We start from the raw sequence: 18844 nt of genomic DNA, 5'->3' as shown, positions 1-18844 counted from the left end.
GGGCTTGGATGGTGAAATTAAACAAAGCAAGCTGATGACAGGCTGGTATCATCTCCCAGAGTGAAATAAAGAGTTCACTTCTTGACATTTCCCGTCTTAAAAAAATGAAAAAAAAAAAAAAAAAAGTATTAAGCGCTTTCCAATTGGAGATTTATTTGCAAACTTTCTGCACAACACCTGGTTTGCAGAGAAAATCTCCTGGTCAAATCTAAATCAAATCCTGGTCAAAGGACATTTTTCTTCATGTTTTAAGCTGCACCAGGGGAAGTTTTGGTGAGATATTAGAAAAAACTTCATTACAAAAAGAGTGTTTGGGCATTGGACTGGGCTGCACATGGAAGTGGTGGAGTCACCACCCCTGGAGGTTAAAAAAGCCTGGATGTGGCACTCAGTGCTGTGGTGTAGTGACCAGGTGGTGTTGGGTCAGAGGTTGGACTTGATGATCTCCAAGGTCTTTTCCAGCCTCGTTGGTTCTGTAAAACTGTTCCTTCACTGTCCCAGCAGGACCTGGCTGTGGGAGGAGCTGGCACTCAGTGCAGGACAGTCAGGGGACACTGTCCCAGCAGGACCTGGCTGTGGGAGGAGCTGGCACTCAGTGCAGGACAGACAGGGGACAGGCTCTGCCCACACCACAGAGCAGCCCACAGGTGAGGTCCCTGGAGCTCCATCCCAGCGCTCAGAGCCAGCTCCTAAGGCTGGCTCCTGGTGAAGCAGGCTCCTGGTGAGGCTGAAGGCTCCTGGTGAAGCTGGCTCCTGGTGAGGCAGGCTCCTGGTGAGGCTGAAGGCTCCTGGTGAAGCTGGCTCTTGGTGAAGCTGGCTCCTGGTGAGGCAGATTCCTGGTGAGGCAGACTCCTGGTGAGGCTGAAGGCTGATCCTGAGACAACCCCAGAGGAGCTCCGGCCGGGAGAAGGCTCCACTCCATTCTCAGGGCGTCGCAGCACTGCGGAGGAAGCGAGGGCAATTTACAGCCCATTTCCAGGCACTTGGAGTCCCACCGTGTGTGCTGCACCAGGGCAAGGCCAGCTTTGTGCTCCCATCCTGTATTGAGTAAGAGCGCTTTTGTCTTGGGAGAAAATGCCTTGGGTGAGAGGCTGCCACAAATCCCAACATTTCAATGCAGCACAACGGGCCGGGCCGCAGGTCCCTCCTCCACCCCATGGCCTGCTGGTGGACCCTCAGCTGCATGGTGGCTTTGGAGGAGCCACTGCAGGTCACTGGACATGTCCCCGAGGACTCCAGCGGGGAACACACAGCTCAGCTGGACCTCGAGGGCTGCCAGCAGCTGTTTGCCACGTGTGCATCCTGGCAGTGGGGAGAGCTTCCCTGCCCAGAGATTGTTCAAATCTGGCTCAAAAGCCGAATATCTGGGAGCTGTAAATCTCCCAGGAACAAGTCTTGCTCTTGCCCCTCTGATGCTTCCTGTGGGGCCAGAAACTCCATGAGAATAGCCAGGAAATAGCTCGGGAGGTGCTGGTGCTCCAGTCCAGGCTGGAACCAGTACATGTGGAAAGAGTTATGGAAATCTCTCCCTCCATGAAATGAATCCAAACCTAGGTCAGACCCCAGTCCAGCAGGTCAAGCTCCCAGTGGTGTCTGTGGCTGTTGGGATCAGCTCCCGTGGCTTGTGGGGCTGGAGGATGGAGGCCTCAGTGCCTGCTGGGCAGAGGCTGCTGGGCGCTCTCCAAAGGGATCTGGAGCTGTTGGGAGGAGTTTTGGTCTCACCACACTGCAGAAAGTTGATCATTGCGAGTGTTGATAATTAACCCCCAGCAGCTGATCTGACAGGACTTGCTCTTTCCTCTTTGTGCTTGATCTGTGACCAGCTCTAGACTTTCTCCCTGGACCTGCTCTGAAAACAGACACCACATTTTGGGATTAGGCTGTGCCAAGCTGACCATCTGCTGCCCACTTTGGATGGGCACTGTTTGATCTGTCTCCAGGTGCTGATGGGCAGCTGGCTCACCAGGGCATGCCTGGTTTGCCCCTGTTGTCACTGGGGTGAGGGCAATCCCAAAACATTCCCAGGTTCAATCTGCCCAGCTCTGCTGCTCAGCATTTGCTTCTCTTCCCCACTCCCAGCCTCTGCTGGAGCTCTCCCCTCCTGCTGATGGGCCTGACAAAGGCCATGGCAGGGCAGGGCTCCACGGGCAGTCCTAGGATGGAGTGAAGTTCAGGCAGGAGGGATCAGGGTGGCACTGCCACACTCAGCACCTGAGAATCCACTGGCAGCACAGCAATCCCCTGCCCCGTCTCCACAGGCCTGGTTTGGGGCTTGGTTTGGGCGGTGAAAATCAGATTTCCAGGGAATTCAGCTGCAGAACTCCATCAGCTTGGGCCAAATGTTCCCCCATATTTCAGTGACTGAGAAATGCAGCCAGGGTTGAGCAGCTCATCTTAGAGACAGCCACAGACACATCCCTAGCACAGAGCAGTGTTTTTCTTCTTAAGCCTTGGCTTCAGACATAAGGGCAATAGATTTTCTTTAAGGAAATAAATCCCCAATTTTGTTAGGGTTGGCACAGCAGAGGATTTTTCACTCGCCTTGTTTCTCGTTTCCAGCTGAATCATTTTAGCAGAGACTTTTCTAGAAATGCTCAGCCTGACTCAGACACCCAGTCTCAAACACTTCAACCCAAACACTGAGTCTGGCTTTTTTTTATGGAAAAGAGAATGAGGGTCTTATCCTTGGGAATCCCAGGCGGGTGTCAATGTTCTGTTACCAGTTTCAGTGACACAGAGAGCTGTTACACTCTGCAGAAGCAGCACTGACAGCGGGACATGCCCAGGGTCTCTCTGTCCCTAAGGCATCTGGGGATTTGGGAACTGGCAAAGTGGGAAGTGAAGGGCACTTGGGCTGTGCAGCCTCCCCAGGGAGGTCCTGAGTCACTCTGATGACATCTCCTCCAGAGCTCCTCCAGAGCTTTTCCGCAGAAATGCCATTCCTGAGGATTTTCAGGGACAGAGAAGAGTTCTGGTCCCCAAGCCCTTTCTGTGCCCAGGGGGAGATGTCCTCAGAGTGCTCTTCCCCAGGCTCCTGCTGCCTTGCCTCTCCTACACTGTTTGGCTGTTCCTGCTCTCAGATGGAGCAGGGTCAGAGCCATTTGGCCTCATGAAGAGTGATCAGAGTGTGAGGGGCTCCCAGGAGCCCTCACCCCAACGGGGGTCCCAGCAAGGCTGGGGCTCTGCCTTTCCTCGCTTCCCCCATCCCCACTGGCTGTTCTGCAGGCAGCTCTGTGGCTCTGGCCCTGGGGGTGGTGCTGGCCACAGCTGCATTTTTGTGGTGTGTGCACACACTTCCCTCCATCCCTGAGCTCTGACTGCCAGGAAAACCTGGGCCTGGCACATCCCTCATGTCTGCCCCTGGCAGCCACAACACCCCCTCGGATTTCCCCTCGCCTGAGCTGCCCCAACCAACTTCCATCCTCCTCTTACTCACACTCAGCTGCTCACCCAGATGGATTTTCCTGAGCAAACCTTTTTATTTGGTGCTGGCCAGCTGGGGCTGTGGTGGGTGGGAGGGCATGGGGATGCCTGTCCTGTGAGCAGAGCTGGATCTGACCCCTCAGTGCCTGTGGCTCCAAGCTCCTGGGGCCACCTGTGGTGACTACTCTGCAGGACTTCACCACTGCTGTTCATCCTTGCTTGGCCATTCTGCTGCAGCAGGCACAGACAGAAACCCTCTCCCAGTGTGGGGTCACCCAAACCCCCAGGAGAGATCCCTGTGAGGTCACACCAGGCATGGACAGAAACCCTCTCCCAGTCTGGGGTAACCCAAACCCCCGGGAGAGATTCCTGTGAGTCACACCTGGAATCACTCCTGGGCACAGCCCTGACAGCCTGTGCTGGACTGCTGGGGCCCAGCAACCTGTAGGGCTGTGAGAGCTCATCCAGCACTTCCAGGTTTGTGCCCAGCTGCTCCAAAACCCCAAACCAGTTGGCAGTGGCTTGAAGAGACACTGTAGGGACACCCTCCTGCTGAGGACACGTGAAGGGACACTGTAGGGACACCCTCCTGCTGAGGACACCTGAAGGGACACTGTAGAGACACCCTCCTGCTGTCTCCATGGATTTCTCTCTGCCTCCACAGGCTCTGGCTGCTTCACCTCTGTTGTCCCTGTGGGTGTTCCCTTGACACTATGGCCCCCAGAAATAACACCCCTGAAGATATCTCTAGGGATTCTCTGGGAGCAAAGCCCCCCCAAGATGGGCACGGGCAGGGGGTCCATCTCAGGGACACTGCAAGTCAGGATTTCTCCTGCAAAAGAGAAATAGTGGCTCAGGCTAAGCTAGCAATTTTCTGGGAAAAGAAAACTTGTTTGGGAAAAGGATAATTTTAAGGAGACTGAGACTGTTCATAAATTCAAGTCAAATTTAGAGGTTACTTACAGTCTCTGGATTCTTCCATCCTCCCCTTTTCCTTCCCCCCTCCCCCAAATTATTGTTTGCAAAAATTAAAACAAAATGTTTTGGGGTTTTCGTTTGTTTAAAAAGCAATTTGCATTTTAAAAATTGCCAAAATATAAGCTTTGGGAGGGTGGGGTCTTTTGAAAGGGCAGCATTGTCATTGCTGAATGAAAACCATGGAGAGGAATTTGTCCTGGGAGACGCAGGGCGCTGGGGACGTGGTGGCAGCACAAAGACCACAACCACAGCTCCCAGAGCACAGCCCCAGCCTGTGCCTCCATTCATGCCCCTCCTTTCCTGCTCCCACATGGAAAATGCTGCCCACCTTGACCTCCCTGAGGGATTCATTTGACCAAGTCGTGGTTGTAACACGGAGAAGATTCTGCGGTGTTTTCTCCGCCTGGCTCCAAAGCGCAGCTTTCCTCTTTCCCTCTTCAACCTTTCCAGGTTTTGGAACATCTGTGTTTAAATGAAATCTGCTTATCCAGAGCCGGGCCTGGCAGCTCAGGTAGAGGTGCTCTGATGAAGCTCTGCACATCTGTGTGCAATAAAGTCAGGGAACAAAAGGCTTGTGAGGTCCTTGGCAGCATAAGGGAAGGAAGAGAGCGGGAGACAGAAGGACTGGGCTCAGTGGAGCAACTGGAGCCAAAACCTTTCCTCACAGAGCCCTCAGCACCTGGCCACGTTTTGCTCATAGCTGGGTCTGCAGGGGTGCAGGGGTGTCTTCTCCACCAGGTGCAAAGCAGAGCTTGAGGAACAGACATGCCAATCCTGGGAGGTGATTTTTATTACAGCCCTCAAAGGCGTTCATAGAAAGAAAAAACGGGTTGCTAAAGAGCCACTTGAATTCAGGGAAATTCAAACCGAGAAGCAGTGGCAGAAAATTAAAGCCAGGCCAAGTCATGTTAGGAACAAGGCAAAAGGCTCCAGCACAGCAGGGGATTAACCTCGGGCCGAGAAGAGGGAGGGTGGGAGCGGCTTCCTGAGCGCCTCTGTCAGGGAAAACGTGGCTGGGGAGCCACACGCCCCGGGGATATGCACGGATCTGGAGCGGGATCCAAAACCACCCCGACCTGCTGCTGGGGCCAGCCATGTGCCCAGGCAGTGCCCACCCTGCACCTCCAGAGAGATCCTACCACAGCATGTCCCAGCCCTGTCCCCACAAGGGCTTCGTGATGCCTGGCTGGGACATTGCTTGAATTGCCCCAGTTCCTGTGCCAATGTGTGCCATTGTCAGGAGAAATAGGATGGGGATTTTCCTTCAGTCCCTCCATCCCTGTGTGCCATTGTCAGGAGAAATGGGATGGGAATTTTCCTTCAGTCCTTCCATCCCTGTGTGCCATTGTCAGGAGAAATGGGAGGGGAATTTTCCTTCTGTCCCTCCATCCCTGTGTGCCATTGTCAGGAGAAATGGGAGGGGAATTTTCCTTCTGTCCCTCCATCCCTGTTTGCCATTATCAGGAGAAATGGGAGGGGGATTTTCCTTCAGCCCGACCAAGCCTCTCCCACTGGGCATTCTGCAGGCAGAGTTGCCAGCTTGCCCTGGCTGATGGCCAGCAGTGCACAGCACTGGCCACTCTGGCCCAGGCACTCAGGGTGGACACAGGACACAATAATTGCAATTAAAGCCATTCTCCCTAAGTTTGGCCCCTTTTGACTGCAGAAACAGGTGGATCAGGAGGGGTGGATGCTGGAAAAGCAGCCAGGTGTATGGGGCAGGGAGGGAATCAGTGCCCAGCTTTTTCCAGCTGTTTCCTCACTGCTCTGGGAGAGGCAGGAGCCGACAGAAGCAAGGCTGAGCTGATGGAGCCAAAAGAAGCTGAGAGGTCCCAGTGGAGGGGTGGCTGTGGCTCCTGGATGCCTGTGGGGAGCTCAAGGGAAGCTGTGCTGGTCATGGAGCAGGGCTGGAGCAGACCATGCCTTCCCCAGCTCACCCACTGCCTCCCTGGAGGGTTCATCCCCCAAGGCATCCACAGTGTTTAGGTCGTTGACTCTGGATGAGAACAGGGTGGCTGTTTGAAGAGCTCCTTGCAGCTTCTTGTGAGGTTCAGCTTCTTCCCTTCTTCAGGATTTTCCTGCCCCTGGGACACCAATGGAAAACTGATCCTGGGAGCAGAGCTGGGAGGAGCTTGCACACTCCACTTATTCCTCCACATTCCTGTGCAGCTCTGCTCTGGTGGCACCAGTGGAAATGTTAGCAAAGAACTCGAGAAAATCCCCAGAGTTCTGTTTTCCTGGCTTTGCAAAAACATTTCTGCTTATCAAGCAACCCAAAGAAATGTGAAGATTTTCACTCACTCTTCGTGTGGGCTCAGCTTTGAATTTTAAAAAGGGATTTGCCAATGCAATCTTGCAAAATACCCCAGTGCCAAGTCCAGCTCTCCTAAAATACAAGTTTTAGGAGGAGGTGAGCTTTCATTCTCCTGGGAAAACATGCATTTCTGACAGATTTGAGGAAGAGCTAAGGCTTCTGTGAGGCCATGCCACTCCCTGGAGAAATGTCCTTTCATGTCCGTCAGCAGGGACCAAATCCTGTGGTTTGTGGCACCAAAGGCAGAGCTGCTCCTGAGCCTCGAGGCTTTGAACATGGAGATGTGCCCACTTGGTCACGACCTTCAAGAGCCCTGAGGCTGAGGGATTTAAATCTTTTTTTCTCTCTTTGAGCCATGCCCAGAGGCTGTGCCATGGGTACAGGTGCTGCCTTGGGGGGTTAGGTGTGGCCAGGAGATCATTCCCTGTGTCCCAGCCCTGTGCCCTTGGGAAGGCTCCTGAGGGTAGGAACCAGCCCTGAGTCCTGAGCCTCCAGGAAAAGGGTTCAGCCTCGCTTTGTCACCTCTGTAAAACAAGGGCTGGGAATTTCAAACCCCCACATGCTTCCCAAAAGTTTTGCCAGTGTGTTCTGCAGGGCAGGAATCACCTCTAAAACCCTTTGTGTGGTGGATCCGTGGTGTGTGCCGGGGCTGCTCAGCACGTGTGGGATGAGGAGAAAGCAGAGCTGAGCGGCTGCTCCAGCAGGGCACAGCAGGCTGCTCTTCCTGAGCTTTCCATGGAGGGGGGAAGCCTCAAGGGGGGACACACAAGTGCCTGGTGCGTGCTCCCATGCTGCTTTCGCTGCTGAAAGTGCAGCTTCAGCACATGTGGGACCAGGCCAGACCCGACACAGCCATTCCCTCTGCAGGCAGGAGCGCTGTCTCGGGCTCCCTCACGGTTGTGTCCTGGTGGGGAGATGACAAAAGCTCCTGCAGGCTGCTGGGCTCATCCCAGGAAGGCCAAACCGTTGCTCAAAGCCGTGGCCCAGCTCCGTGGCAGGAATCTCTGTCCCTCACGCCCGGCAAAGCCCTCCCGGGCCGCTCCTGTCACCATCAGCACGTTGGTGCCGCTGCTCCTGCTCTGCCAGCCCCGCTGGGGACGTGAGGCTGGGCCTGTCCGTGTCAGCCGGAGGAATTCTGATGGCAGAGCACGGAGCCAGCAGCTCCGTCCTGCGGGGAGCCCGGGGACGGGGGTGCTGCTCTCCCCTGAGCTGTCACAGCGTGTCTCAGTCGGGGATTGTTCCTGAGAAACACTCCGGGACTGCGCTGGCGTTCTCTGGGCTGAAATTTGATAATTAAGCAAATACAGCGTGGCTTTGTGTTGGGAGAGCACCATAAGGTAAACAGGAAGGAATGAGGGATTAAGACGTCTCTGCTCTGAGGGAAGGTGACAAGGCCGGAGCTGTGACACCTCCGTGCCGGGGCGAGGGGCCCAGCTGCGGGCTGGCATGGCACAGCTGCATTGTTCAGGGGTGAAGAGCAAATAAAAGCCACGGGAAAAGAAAACAAGCTATAAAATTCTCAGCAAAGCACAGAGCCCCAGCAACTGCATCCTGATGGCCCTGTGACAGCCCTGGGGAGAGGCGGGCGAGGGGTCGAGCTTTTGAAGTCCCGAAGTTGTCCTTTGCAAAGGCCCCCTGCTAAAACAGGCCCAGTGTTGACTTTAGGCTGCATATGGTGGAGGAATTGGACAGCTCAGTGACAGCAATCAAAGCAGGGGGGCACCTTTTGGGATTTGGCTAAATGGGTGTCAGGCCGGGCCTGTCCCAGGTGGGATGGGGAATGCAGGGGCAGTAATGAGGAATTATCAGCATGGTCAGTGCTGCAGGTGAGTGACAGAGCCTGTGCTGTGGAAAGCTGAGGGAGAAAGCAGCTAGAAAGGTCTTGGAACGGTATCCAGAGCTCAAACATGTGTGTATCAGAGCTGGTGAAAGTGGGAAAATGGGAAGAGCAGGCGGGTGATGGTGGAAATTCCTTCCCACAGGGCCTGAGGGGGTTCCCGAGGTGCCAGGAAATGGGGGTCCCTCAGCAGTTTGGGGACCTTTGCACTGAGCAGGAACAACACAAAGTGAGAGTGGATGAGAAGGGAGATGAGCGGTGCTTCCATGGGGAAAGTGTTTGTGAAAAAGCTGAAGGTGCCACAGGGATTTGTGTGCTCTGTCGTCTGCCCCTGGCCGTCCCCTGTCCTCACAGCCCCCTGTAATCCCCCCCTGCCAGCAGGGAGAGGCAAAGCTGTCATTAATGAGAGTCGGGACAGTGAAACCTGGCCTTGGCAACCTTGTTTTGCCCTCCAAAGAGCTGGGAGGGCAATGGCCCACAGCGATGGGCTCACCTCTCAGCACAGGGCGAGCCGCTGGCCTCCCACAGCCAGAGGTGCCACCAGAGCCTCCCCGTGACCCCCCAGTCCTGCAGGGCATCCCCAGAGGGGTTGGCAGCAGCTCCCCGGGGTTGGCACGTCCCTCTTGGGGCACAGATGGTGACAGTGTCCCCTCTTTGCCTCCCCCAGCCTGCAACTGCAACCTGCACGCGCGGCGCTGCCGCTTCAACATGGAGCTGTTCAAGCTGTCGGGGCGCAAGAGCGGCGGCGTGTGCCTCAACTGCCGGCACAACACGGCGGGCAGGCACTGCCACTACTGCAAGGAGGGCTTCTACCGCGACCTCAGCAAGCCCATCTCCCACCGCAAGGCCTGCAAAGGTACGGGGTCACCCGCGGGGTGGGGGGAATGCCCCGCTCCTCCTTCCCCAGCCCCTCCTGCAGCCCCGCTCCCACAGCTCTGCCCAGCTCCTCCCGCTCCCCCCCTCTCCCAAACGCGGTCGGAATTGCTTTTTTTTTGCCGTTTGGAATGGCTTCTCATGCCCCCACGTTCCCTGCTGCCACCTCTGCAGCCTCCTGGTGAGGACAAGGCCACCCACGTCCCCTGCCATCACCTCTCCCTGCTCTCCCCAGCCTCCTGTTGGGGACAAGCCCATGGAAATAGAGGCTCTCACTGCTGAGGAGGACTTCGAATTATTTCAGGGTTTATCACTTACAAATTGTTCTTCATCTGCTCCTACCTCCTCGTCACTCTGCAAGGGCAGAGGGGCACACAGTTCCAGGTATGGGTGAGATGTAGAATTTATATCAGCCTCCCCCAAGCCCCGTCTCCAGCTCCCACCCTTCAGGCAGAGCTGAGCCCACGCACAGAACTTGTCACTCCTCCGCACGAGGAGAGAACAGCAAAAGGGGAAACAAGTTTATTTTGAGCTCAGAGTATTTTGAGGTTTCCTCATGTGGCCGTGGAGGCGAGCTGGAATTCAGCTGGGGCGGGAGCAGCGAGAAGAGCAAATCCTGCAAATGAACCCTTTTTACTCTCAGCTGCTGCTGGAAGAGGTGGAAATCCTGAACCTGAGGTGCAGAGAAAGGAATCAAGCAAACATTCAAAAGCCAGATTAGAAAATGCTGGGGTTTCCCACAGAAATGCTCAGCTCTTTTCTCTCAAAAGACTAGTTTCAACAAGAAATGGAAAGCTTTTTGGCTTCAGATCAGTATTTTGTCTGGGAAGTTTGGGGTCTCCAGCATTTTCAGTTTTTTTGGTTTGTTTTTTGTTCCTTACTGAAAACAGACATTTTTTGCCATAGCAGAAAAGAAATCCCATTTTCAGACAGTCCTACTCCCCCTTTTGAACCTTGTAAAAACAATCCAAATGAGATATTTTTTGATATTTCCCAGGTGCTCATTCCTGCTTTTCCCAGCTCACCTCTGGCAGCTGCTCCCCTCTCCTGTCTGTCTCCCCTTGCTGTCCCCTGGCCCTTCAGTGTCACTGACAGCACTGAGTCCTGCCCAAAAGCCTGGCTGGGTGGCACCCACAGGTGGGAAACTTCTAAGCCATTCCATGCCTCAGTTTCCCCAAGCGAGCTCTGAGAAGACGTCACTGGCCTCTGGGAGGTTTTCAGGCTGAGTTCCCCACTTGCAGGATCATTCTCTCTATTCAATCCTCTTAGCAATTGCTCTCTTCTCCTGTTCTGCCTCCTGGAGCCTCTCCCTCACTTGAAGCTGGAGATGGCCAAATCTCAGCTCCCCTCCAGGTGGGTTTGTGACAAACCTGTGCCCATCACAGCTGCCAAACAAAGGTTTGTGGTAACTGTGCTGGGCATGAGAGTGATTTCCCAGCCCTGAGGGGGTTTGTGGGGGCAAATACACCGTCCCTACAGCAGTGAAATGCAGTTCCCCTCAGCATCCCTCTGAAATCTCCTTTTCCCGAGCTCGGTCAGACAGTGGTGTTTGTGTTCCCTCTGCTTTTCCCTCCTGACTTGGGGCTTGTGCTGAAATCATTGTTGCAAACAAAGCAGGGTTAAACCCAACCCTCCCATTTAACAGCTCCAGCCACCTTTTCATTGGTAACAACATTCATTTACCATCTCACCAAACCGACACTCCCAGAGCCTCATCTCTACTGGACGTGGTTAAAATTAAGGAATTAACCATCCTGAGCTCCTGCCACCTCCCTCATCACTGCCTGCACCCAGCAGAACCATATTTTCTCTATAGTTTCCTCTAAAAAACCTGGTTCTTTAATCCGTCACATCACTCTGATCATGTCCCACACATAATAAATTTAAATAAAAGCATCTCAGAGAGCCCTGGTGCCTTGGGAGCTGCTGAGGATCTCGTGGCTCTCACCCACCCCAGCAAGGTCTAGGGTGATCTCACAGCAAAGGCTTCATGAAAGAGCTGCCAGAGGCATTTTGTCATTAATTCATCTCCATTTATTCAGCCTAAATGACACACCCAGCCAAGCTGCTTCTCCTGTGCCTTGCATTCCTCATCTCCCACTCCATCCCATGCACGAGGTGCCTCACTCACAGCACATCCAACATCAGCAAATTAAAGAGGCTGGAGCTGCATTGTTTGAAATGGTTGGTTTGAGTAATTATGCAAAAATACGACATTGCAGAAATGCTTGCACAATGTCTCCTTCTTTTTAACTTGGGGAAAAGGAGAATTCCACAAACTTTTGCACGTGTTGCAGGGCAGGGATGAGGCTCAGGCAGAAAAAGGTGAGGAGAAAGCAGAGCTGGGCAGCAGCCCCTGCCCAGCTCAAGGCTGCTTATGTTTACAACAGCCAAACCTTGAATACGTGATAAATAAAAGACTTTTCTAATGGTCTGAAGTTGAGATGAGCAGTGCAGGTGAAGGCACAAGGAGCCGGGGTGTAAGGATCTCCCTGATGGCTAACAGTGATCCAGCTATGCCGGGTGCTTTGCTCTGTGTTTGCTCCCAGTGGTTTTCCTTGCAAAAATTATAAAAGCCTGGAAGTTGTCAGTGGCCAGAGATGCCCTGGGACAGAGCCACGCCAGGCAGGCCGTGGCAAGGAGGCTGCAAACCACAGGCAAAGGAATTGATGACAGAGGGAGCAGGGATATTGCACGGAGTGGCAATGCTGGGTGCGTGCCAGAGCCTGCCAGGCTGGAGCTGGCCATGGAGCTGGCCATGGAGGATGTGGCTGCTCTGGGTGGGTGGTCAGGCAGTCCCTGGGACATCGAGCCAGGACTCCCCAGCATTCTGAGGTCAGACTGCAGCTGATCCCTCCCCAGCCCTGCATCCTGGGCTGGAGGAGCCTGATGGTGCTGCTGCCCCACCTCCGGAGGGGTGGGTGGGTGGGCTCATCCCGGCAAGCAGGGGAGCAGGACACCCTTTGTCCTGGCAGACACATCCCACCCCCGGCCTGGGCACACCCCTGGTGTGGGGGCTGTGCCGAGAAGCAGCAAAACTCAGGGTGTAAGAAATTTCCATGTTCATTTTTCAGATTCAGACAAGGATGAATTGTTCCTCTTTTCTCCCTGTTTTTTGAGAAATCACCAAGAGTTCCCAGCATGCTGAAGCCCTGCTTCCAGCTCCTTCTGCTTTCCCTCTGCTCCAAATGATGTTGCAAGTGAAATTCCACATCTGGGTCCTGCAAACGTCGTCCACCCCGCTCTGTCATGGGCCACTGTAAATCAGGGCCCTGCTGTTGGTTCTTTTGATTAAACTCCCTCCTGATATTTGCCAGATTATTGGCACTAATGTAATTCCATTGGAGTGGAGAGTCTGCAGGGTTTTATGGCCTGGCTGTAAAACAGCTCTGTGCTTCGGGGAGAGGCTTTGCACACTTTTTGATGAAAAGATGACAAACGAGACGTGCTCTGAATGCACTTGTGCTGAGGCTGCCAGCACAAACCCCTCGTGCAGGGGCAGGATTTGGCACCTGGAGAGGTCACATTCATCAGGGCTCAGTCTTGTGGGAGGAAATGGGATTGTCTGTATGCCTGGTGCTGCTGCAGCCTGGGGAGCTTTCCAGCTGTGCTGCAGGATTTCATGCCTTGTGTAAGCCCCAAAAAGCACTCCCAGCCTCCCTGCCTGTCCTGGCCTGCACCCACCACGGGTCAAGAGTTGACATTTGCATTTGGAGGCAGTTTGGGCTGGAGCAGAGGGAGGTGAGAGCTGTCCCCATGGGCTCAGCCTCCCGTCCTTGATTTCATGGGTGCACATCGGGGGATTTTCCCCACCCAGTCTCAGACATTGAGTGAGGCAGAACCCAAACCCCTTTGGCTTTGGGAGAGCCGAGCAGAGCCCCCGGTGACAGGGACAGTGGCACCGGTCCCCGTCTCTCTCTAGTGACTATAGAGGGAGCTGCGTGACCAGCTTAGAGCTGAGAGCTCATTCCCTGGAGGCTGGGCCAGGGGAGATGGATCCTCTCTGCTCCTGCTGCTGGGTCCCGCTGGGAGGCTGGGGCACAGGAGGTGCCAGGGGGAACACCCACAGCAGACAGCAGGGTCTGAGAAGGGTGGCACTGCCACCAGAGCAGAGCCTGAGAATGGTGCCACTGCCACCAGAGCAGAGTCTGGTGCCACTGCCATCAGAGGTGTCCCGCTGCTGGTGTCCTGGTGTAGCATAGGGACACCAGTCTGCCCATGGTTCCAGTCATGGTCAGCATCCCTCCAGCCTTGGAGATGTCCCCTGTCCCCACGGTCCCCAATCTACACCTGGGTGGGGCAGACAAGCTCACAGCTGAAGCATGCCAGAGACATTGGGGTGGCCTGGCTGGATCCCTGCACCAGGGCTCCAGGGCCAGCAGTGGTGGCTCCTGCAGGGCTCTGTCCCCAGCCTTTCCTCACTGCAGGACACTGCTGGGACCAGCACAGCTCTGCCCTTGGGGTCACCTCAGGAGGGGCTGAAGTGCAGCCTGAGGGAGATGCTCCCCTCTGCAGAGCTGCCTCATTTTGATGCCCATCTCTCGTCCAGCTCAGTTGTAGTTTTAAGGCAAGCTCCAAGGTAATACTTTGCAGGAATTCACCCTTGGGAGTTGTCCTTAATGGCCAAACCTGCTTCCCTTCCTTTCCTCCTTTTGCTCCTCTTTGGATTCCAGCTGGAGCTACTGTTGAGAAGAGAGAGGAGCCAGCCTGTAGTGCTGGCAGGGCTTGGGTTGGGCTCTTGTGTCAAGGCTTGGTCACCTCTGAGGAATCACATCCCTGGAGAAATTCCAAACTTTTCAGGCATTGATCTGCCAAGCAGAGACTTCAATTTCTCCCCAGGACTGTGGAGATTCTCCTTCACTGCCACAAGAATGATTTTCTAGTTGCATTTCCATCCTGCATTTGTCAGTGGCTGTGCCTGAGTCACCCTTCCCCACGGCCCCATGATTCCTTATATCAGTATTATTGCAAGCCCTGAGAGTTGATTTATGGCTTCTGCATCTACAGCTTGTCATCACAGCCCCAGACACACACAGACCATCAGAGAAGGTTCTGGAAATGCAGCTTTAAGCTGTCCATGCTCACAGGTCATTGTGGGAATGTCCTGGGGAAGCATGGGTGGCTCGAGTGCCACCAAGTGTCACCTCCTCCATGGCACTGCCATGGCCTAGAGCAGAGCTGCACCGTTCATCTGCCAGGGCTGGAAGGATCCCAGAGAAAAAAAGGGACACGAGCATTACTGAGACTCTTACACTGTTCTGTGTTTGTAGAATGAAACCATGGAAAAGCAGTGATTTTTTTGTTCAAGTAAGACTCAAGCTCAACACAAGGCATCTCCCTGCCCATGCCAGCTTTTAAAAACCCATTAAAATCCACATTTTAATGATGGATGAGCAGACACATCAAATTAGACATCTTCCTCTGTGTGAGGCAGAGTGGGCAGAGTTTGCTGAGTTGTGGAATTCAGGGCAGGACGCTGCTGAATCCATGAGGAGATGGAGGAGGCTGCTCAGAAGGAGCTGGAATCTCCGTTGCCACTTGGAAACCAGCTCAGCACCTTCAGAGGAGAGACACAGCTCACAGCTGAGTCCTGAGTCCATGGCAGACATGTGGATGGCCCAGCTCAATAGGAAAACATAGACAGCATTGATTCTCATACCAGAGCCGGCCCTGCATTCCTGAAAAATCACATCCTGGCAATGCTGGTGCCCAGCAGGAGTTTACTGGATGAACTGGGGGCCGGCCACCTTCCAAACTGGGGTTTGGGTTTGGATTTCCAGCAGAGAAACATCCAGGAGCAATCCTGGAGGGCAGGTTGGGATGTGGTTCCTCAGAAGTGGTGACACAATAGAGGGGAATTTGCACCCTATTAAGAAAATAAAACCAGACTAAACCCCAGCTTTCCATTGCTGGTCTCAGACTAAGGACAAAAGTTGCTAAATTCACTTGCAAAGCCAGACCTTTCCATATCCACAAGACAGAAGAAAGAAAAGGAATAATTTGCCTTCCCCATGAATGTTTTCCAATAATGGAGACAATTTCCTGCTTCAGAACAGTTCTCAGGAGTGGAAAGTGCTTCAGGCTCTCAGATCCTGAGAATTAAACCCAAGCTCAGCCCTGCTCATCCCCACACTCGGGTTTTCAGTGTACTAAAGTGAAAAGGGGTTTTGTTCTGGGAGGAAAGGATTTCTTTTCCAGTTAAACAGATGCTTCTCAGAGCATCACAAACGAGGGGCTGGGATTTGTGCCCCAGGAGCTCTCACTGGGATTTCTCCCTGCTCTTGGGGTGTTGGGGACTCTCCCCACCGTGGATGCTTTGGTGTTCCATGGGGGCTGTGCACACCAAAAAGATCCTTTTCTGCAGAGCTTTTCCAGCTTCTCCCTCACCTCCACCACTGCCTCCTTTCCAAGCCTTGTGGCAACCTCATTATCTCCGAGACTTCTGCTCCGCTGCCAGATTGGATTTTTATTATTAGAGGGAGAATGCACTTGTAGGAACCTTGTTTCCTCCAGAGCCAGGCTAAAAACACATCAGGAAGAGAAAAACTTTGCCTCTCTTTTTGTCCCTTCAATAACAGCATTCCCAAAACACTCGTCTTCATGCAACATCACCCTGGAGGGCAGGGGGAGCTGGGCTTTGCTTTAGGTCCACGAGGGCACCGTGCCCCACTGAGCTGCTGCTCTTGGCCTGGCCAGAGCTGCCCCTGCAGCTCTGACATTTTTGGTGGAAAAATCAAAGGGATCACATCTCCACGATAAAACCCAAGTTTTTCCAGCAAAGTGGGGTGAAGGAAACCCCAAAGCTTCATCTCCACATCCCTGGCAGCTTCTCCAGCCCTGCTGTAATCACGTGGGAAGTAGAGCTCTCAGTGGACAGGGGCAGTTTTAACAATTTTGGAACAAGGGAATTTTCCAGCACTGGGGGAGTGCTGCCATAATTGTCCCATTGTGTGTGTCACTAATGCCTGCCCACGGTGCCCCTGCCCAAAAAGTGGATTTATAGTCGGGGTTCCAAGGCCCCTCCGGATTAGCGGCGACTCCAGCTTAGTGGAGGCTTTGTGGCCCCGTCTGTTCCTTGTTATGGAGAAGACAAAGCCAAGGTCTGATCTGTGAAATTTGGCCCAAACTGCAGGGCACCAAAGCCCTTGGCTCCCCCGAGTGCCAGCCCAGGAGGGGAAACGGGAGAGCCCTGAGAAGTGGCGCGGGAGAGGGACAGAAGGAGACACCCAGAGATTGTTTGGCTCTGCCCAATAAAAGGAGGAATTCATGTTCTGCTGGCAAGAAACCTTTAAATCTCCAGGAGAATGTGCTGAGGGACACCGAGCACGAACATGATCCTTTGGAGAGCTAAATGCAGCTCCCAGTGTGCAGACAGGCTGAGGAGCTCACGGCCGAGCAGTTAGTGGTTAATATTTAAAGTCATTATTGGTATTCAGAGTCAGCACAGAGACATTTCCACCCCTGCTCCTGCTTTGCAAACCAGCTGGGGCCAGACTGGGTGGGTGCACACCCAATTCCAGCTTCTCTTCCCCATAAATCCGTGGGATTTGCAGGACGTGCTGCCCGTGCTGGGGATGCTCTGGCAGTGCCTGCGGGCTCTCCTGTCCCCACGGGAGGTCCCCAGAGCCAGCACAAACCTCTCCGCAGCGCTCAGGTGCACAGGCTCGGCTCAGGCTTCCCTCCTCCACGGACAAATGACCGGGATAGGTATCCAAAGGAAGGAGCTCTGCTTGTTTTGAATTGATTTCCCAAAGACAGGAGCCAAAGAAAAGCTGTGAAAACATCCTGTCCTCCTTGGGACCATGTCAAGGTCACCTCTGGGATGGATTTCAGCTACAGGGAACACTCCAGGAATTCTCACACCTTGAGTTTCCTGGGAATATGTGTTCAGACGGAGCAGGATTTCAAGTACCTGAGCCCCTAAAGACAGTGGAGCAGGAAAAAAACAACTCCACAATAAAAAAACCTCACTTAAGTAATAATGCCAGAACCACCCCTCTAAATGCTAAACCACAAGGTTAAGTGAGACATGTTTGCTGCATCAGGACGCGTTGTTGAGGCAACAGGAGAATTTAAATTGAATTTGTTTTGACATTTTGACAACAAACCTGGGTTTGTTGTGATTTTTTCCAGCAGAAGTTTTCTGTAGCCACATTTTTTTTTCTCTCGTTGAAGTCTTTGGAGGAAAGAAGGGAAACAACCAAAGGGAAGCAATTTTTGGCCATGATTCTGGAAAAGCATTTTAAAGCCTGGTTATATATAAATGTGCACCTAAGGCCCATTGGCTACCTGGGATTGAATTTGTGCTTCAGACTGAGTGCGATTTCTGAACACGGGAGCCTTCATCACTGATTATTGCAAATTAAGGCCTTTTCCCCAGTTTCATGCTTTTTTGGGTTCCTGCTCAGTCCAGAGGCTGGATCTGGAGCCCTGTGAGGTTTGTGATCCTGGCACATCCAGGGTGGCAAGAGGAAATCTGGACACCCTGGCAAATCCAGCCTTTTTTTCTTTTCCAGGCAAAGGGTTTTTTCATCACTTTGAAAAGCTCCCAAGGAAGCAGCTTCCCCGAAAACAGGAAGATGCTAATTCTCCAAAAATGCAGATCTTTTCAGGCACCTTCTCCATAAAGGTCACACTTGAGGGGAGCTGAGCCTGGGGATTTATCCCTCTGTTTACCTTTCCCCACACGTGTGTGGGGCAGGATTAGCGGCTGGGAATACCTCCGCCCGAACACCGGGGGTGCGAAAATATTTGCATTTTTGTCGTGCTATTTGTCAACCTTCAGTGGGGCAGAACCATCTCAGCAAGTTCAACCACCTGAACTGAAAAACTGTGGGATTTCTTTATCCTTCCAGGTGTTTTTAGCCCCAAACCTGAGCTGAAGCACAGAAAGGCGTCGCTGGCTGGGCTGGGCCGAGCGATGCTCTGCCTCAGCAGGTTTGTACAGAAAATCGGGGCTGATTGGAGGCTCCAGACAGAGCTATAAAAGCCCACAGCAGCCAGTTGGGCAGAGCCTGGCCCCGGGGGAAATCTCCTGGCTGCAGGCGGTGAGGAGCTGCCTGGCAGTGCTTATATCCGTATATATATTAATCCCAGCTAATGTAACTACAGATGTTCTCATTCAGAGCCCTATCTAATCCTGTTGGGCCCTTGCCATGGTGTCTCGTAGCAGGAGTTCTACGAGTTAATTACGTGCGGTGCAAAGCAGCGTTTCCTTTTATCGTTGAAAAGGTTGAAAAGGTTGCCTTTTCAACGCCCTCAATGTCCCTTTGTTGCTGGGCTTGAAGGACCAGTGAAGAGGAGCACCTGTCTGACCTTCCCGGCGCTGTGCATTGCTTGGCAGCCCTCCACCGTCTCTTGGCAAGGCGTTCCGAATCTTTTCCGTGGGTGCTCTCCGTGCCTTTCACTGCAGCTCCCAG

General features: G+C 53.5%; 1 protein-coding gene across 1 annotated transcript in view; it reads left to right on the top strand.

The window, feature by feature from the left end:
• The window catches only part of NTN1 (netrin 1), a 79156-nt gene that overhangs the window by 37997 nt on the left and 22315 nt on the right, over nt 1-18844 (top strand). Inside the window, exon 2 of the mRNA XM_009094626.4 lies at nt 9220-9408. Coding sequence (XP_009092874.2) covers nt 9220-9408 — 189 coding nt within the window. The remainder of the gene's footprint in view (nt 1-9219; nt 9409-18844) is intronic.

The sequence above is a fragment of the Serinus canaria genome, chromosome 18 (assembly GCF_022539315.1).
Source record: "Serinus canaria isolate serCan28SL12 chromosome 18, serCan2020, whole genome shotgun sequence".
Classification (NCBI taxonomy): domain Eukaryota; kingdom Metazoa; phylum Chordata; class Aves; order Passeriformes; family Fringillidae; genus Serinus; species Serinus canaria.
The sequence above is the reverse complement of the archived record's forward strand: the minus strand, read 5'-3'. Positions and strand labels throughout refer to the sequence as shown.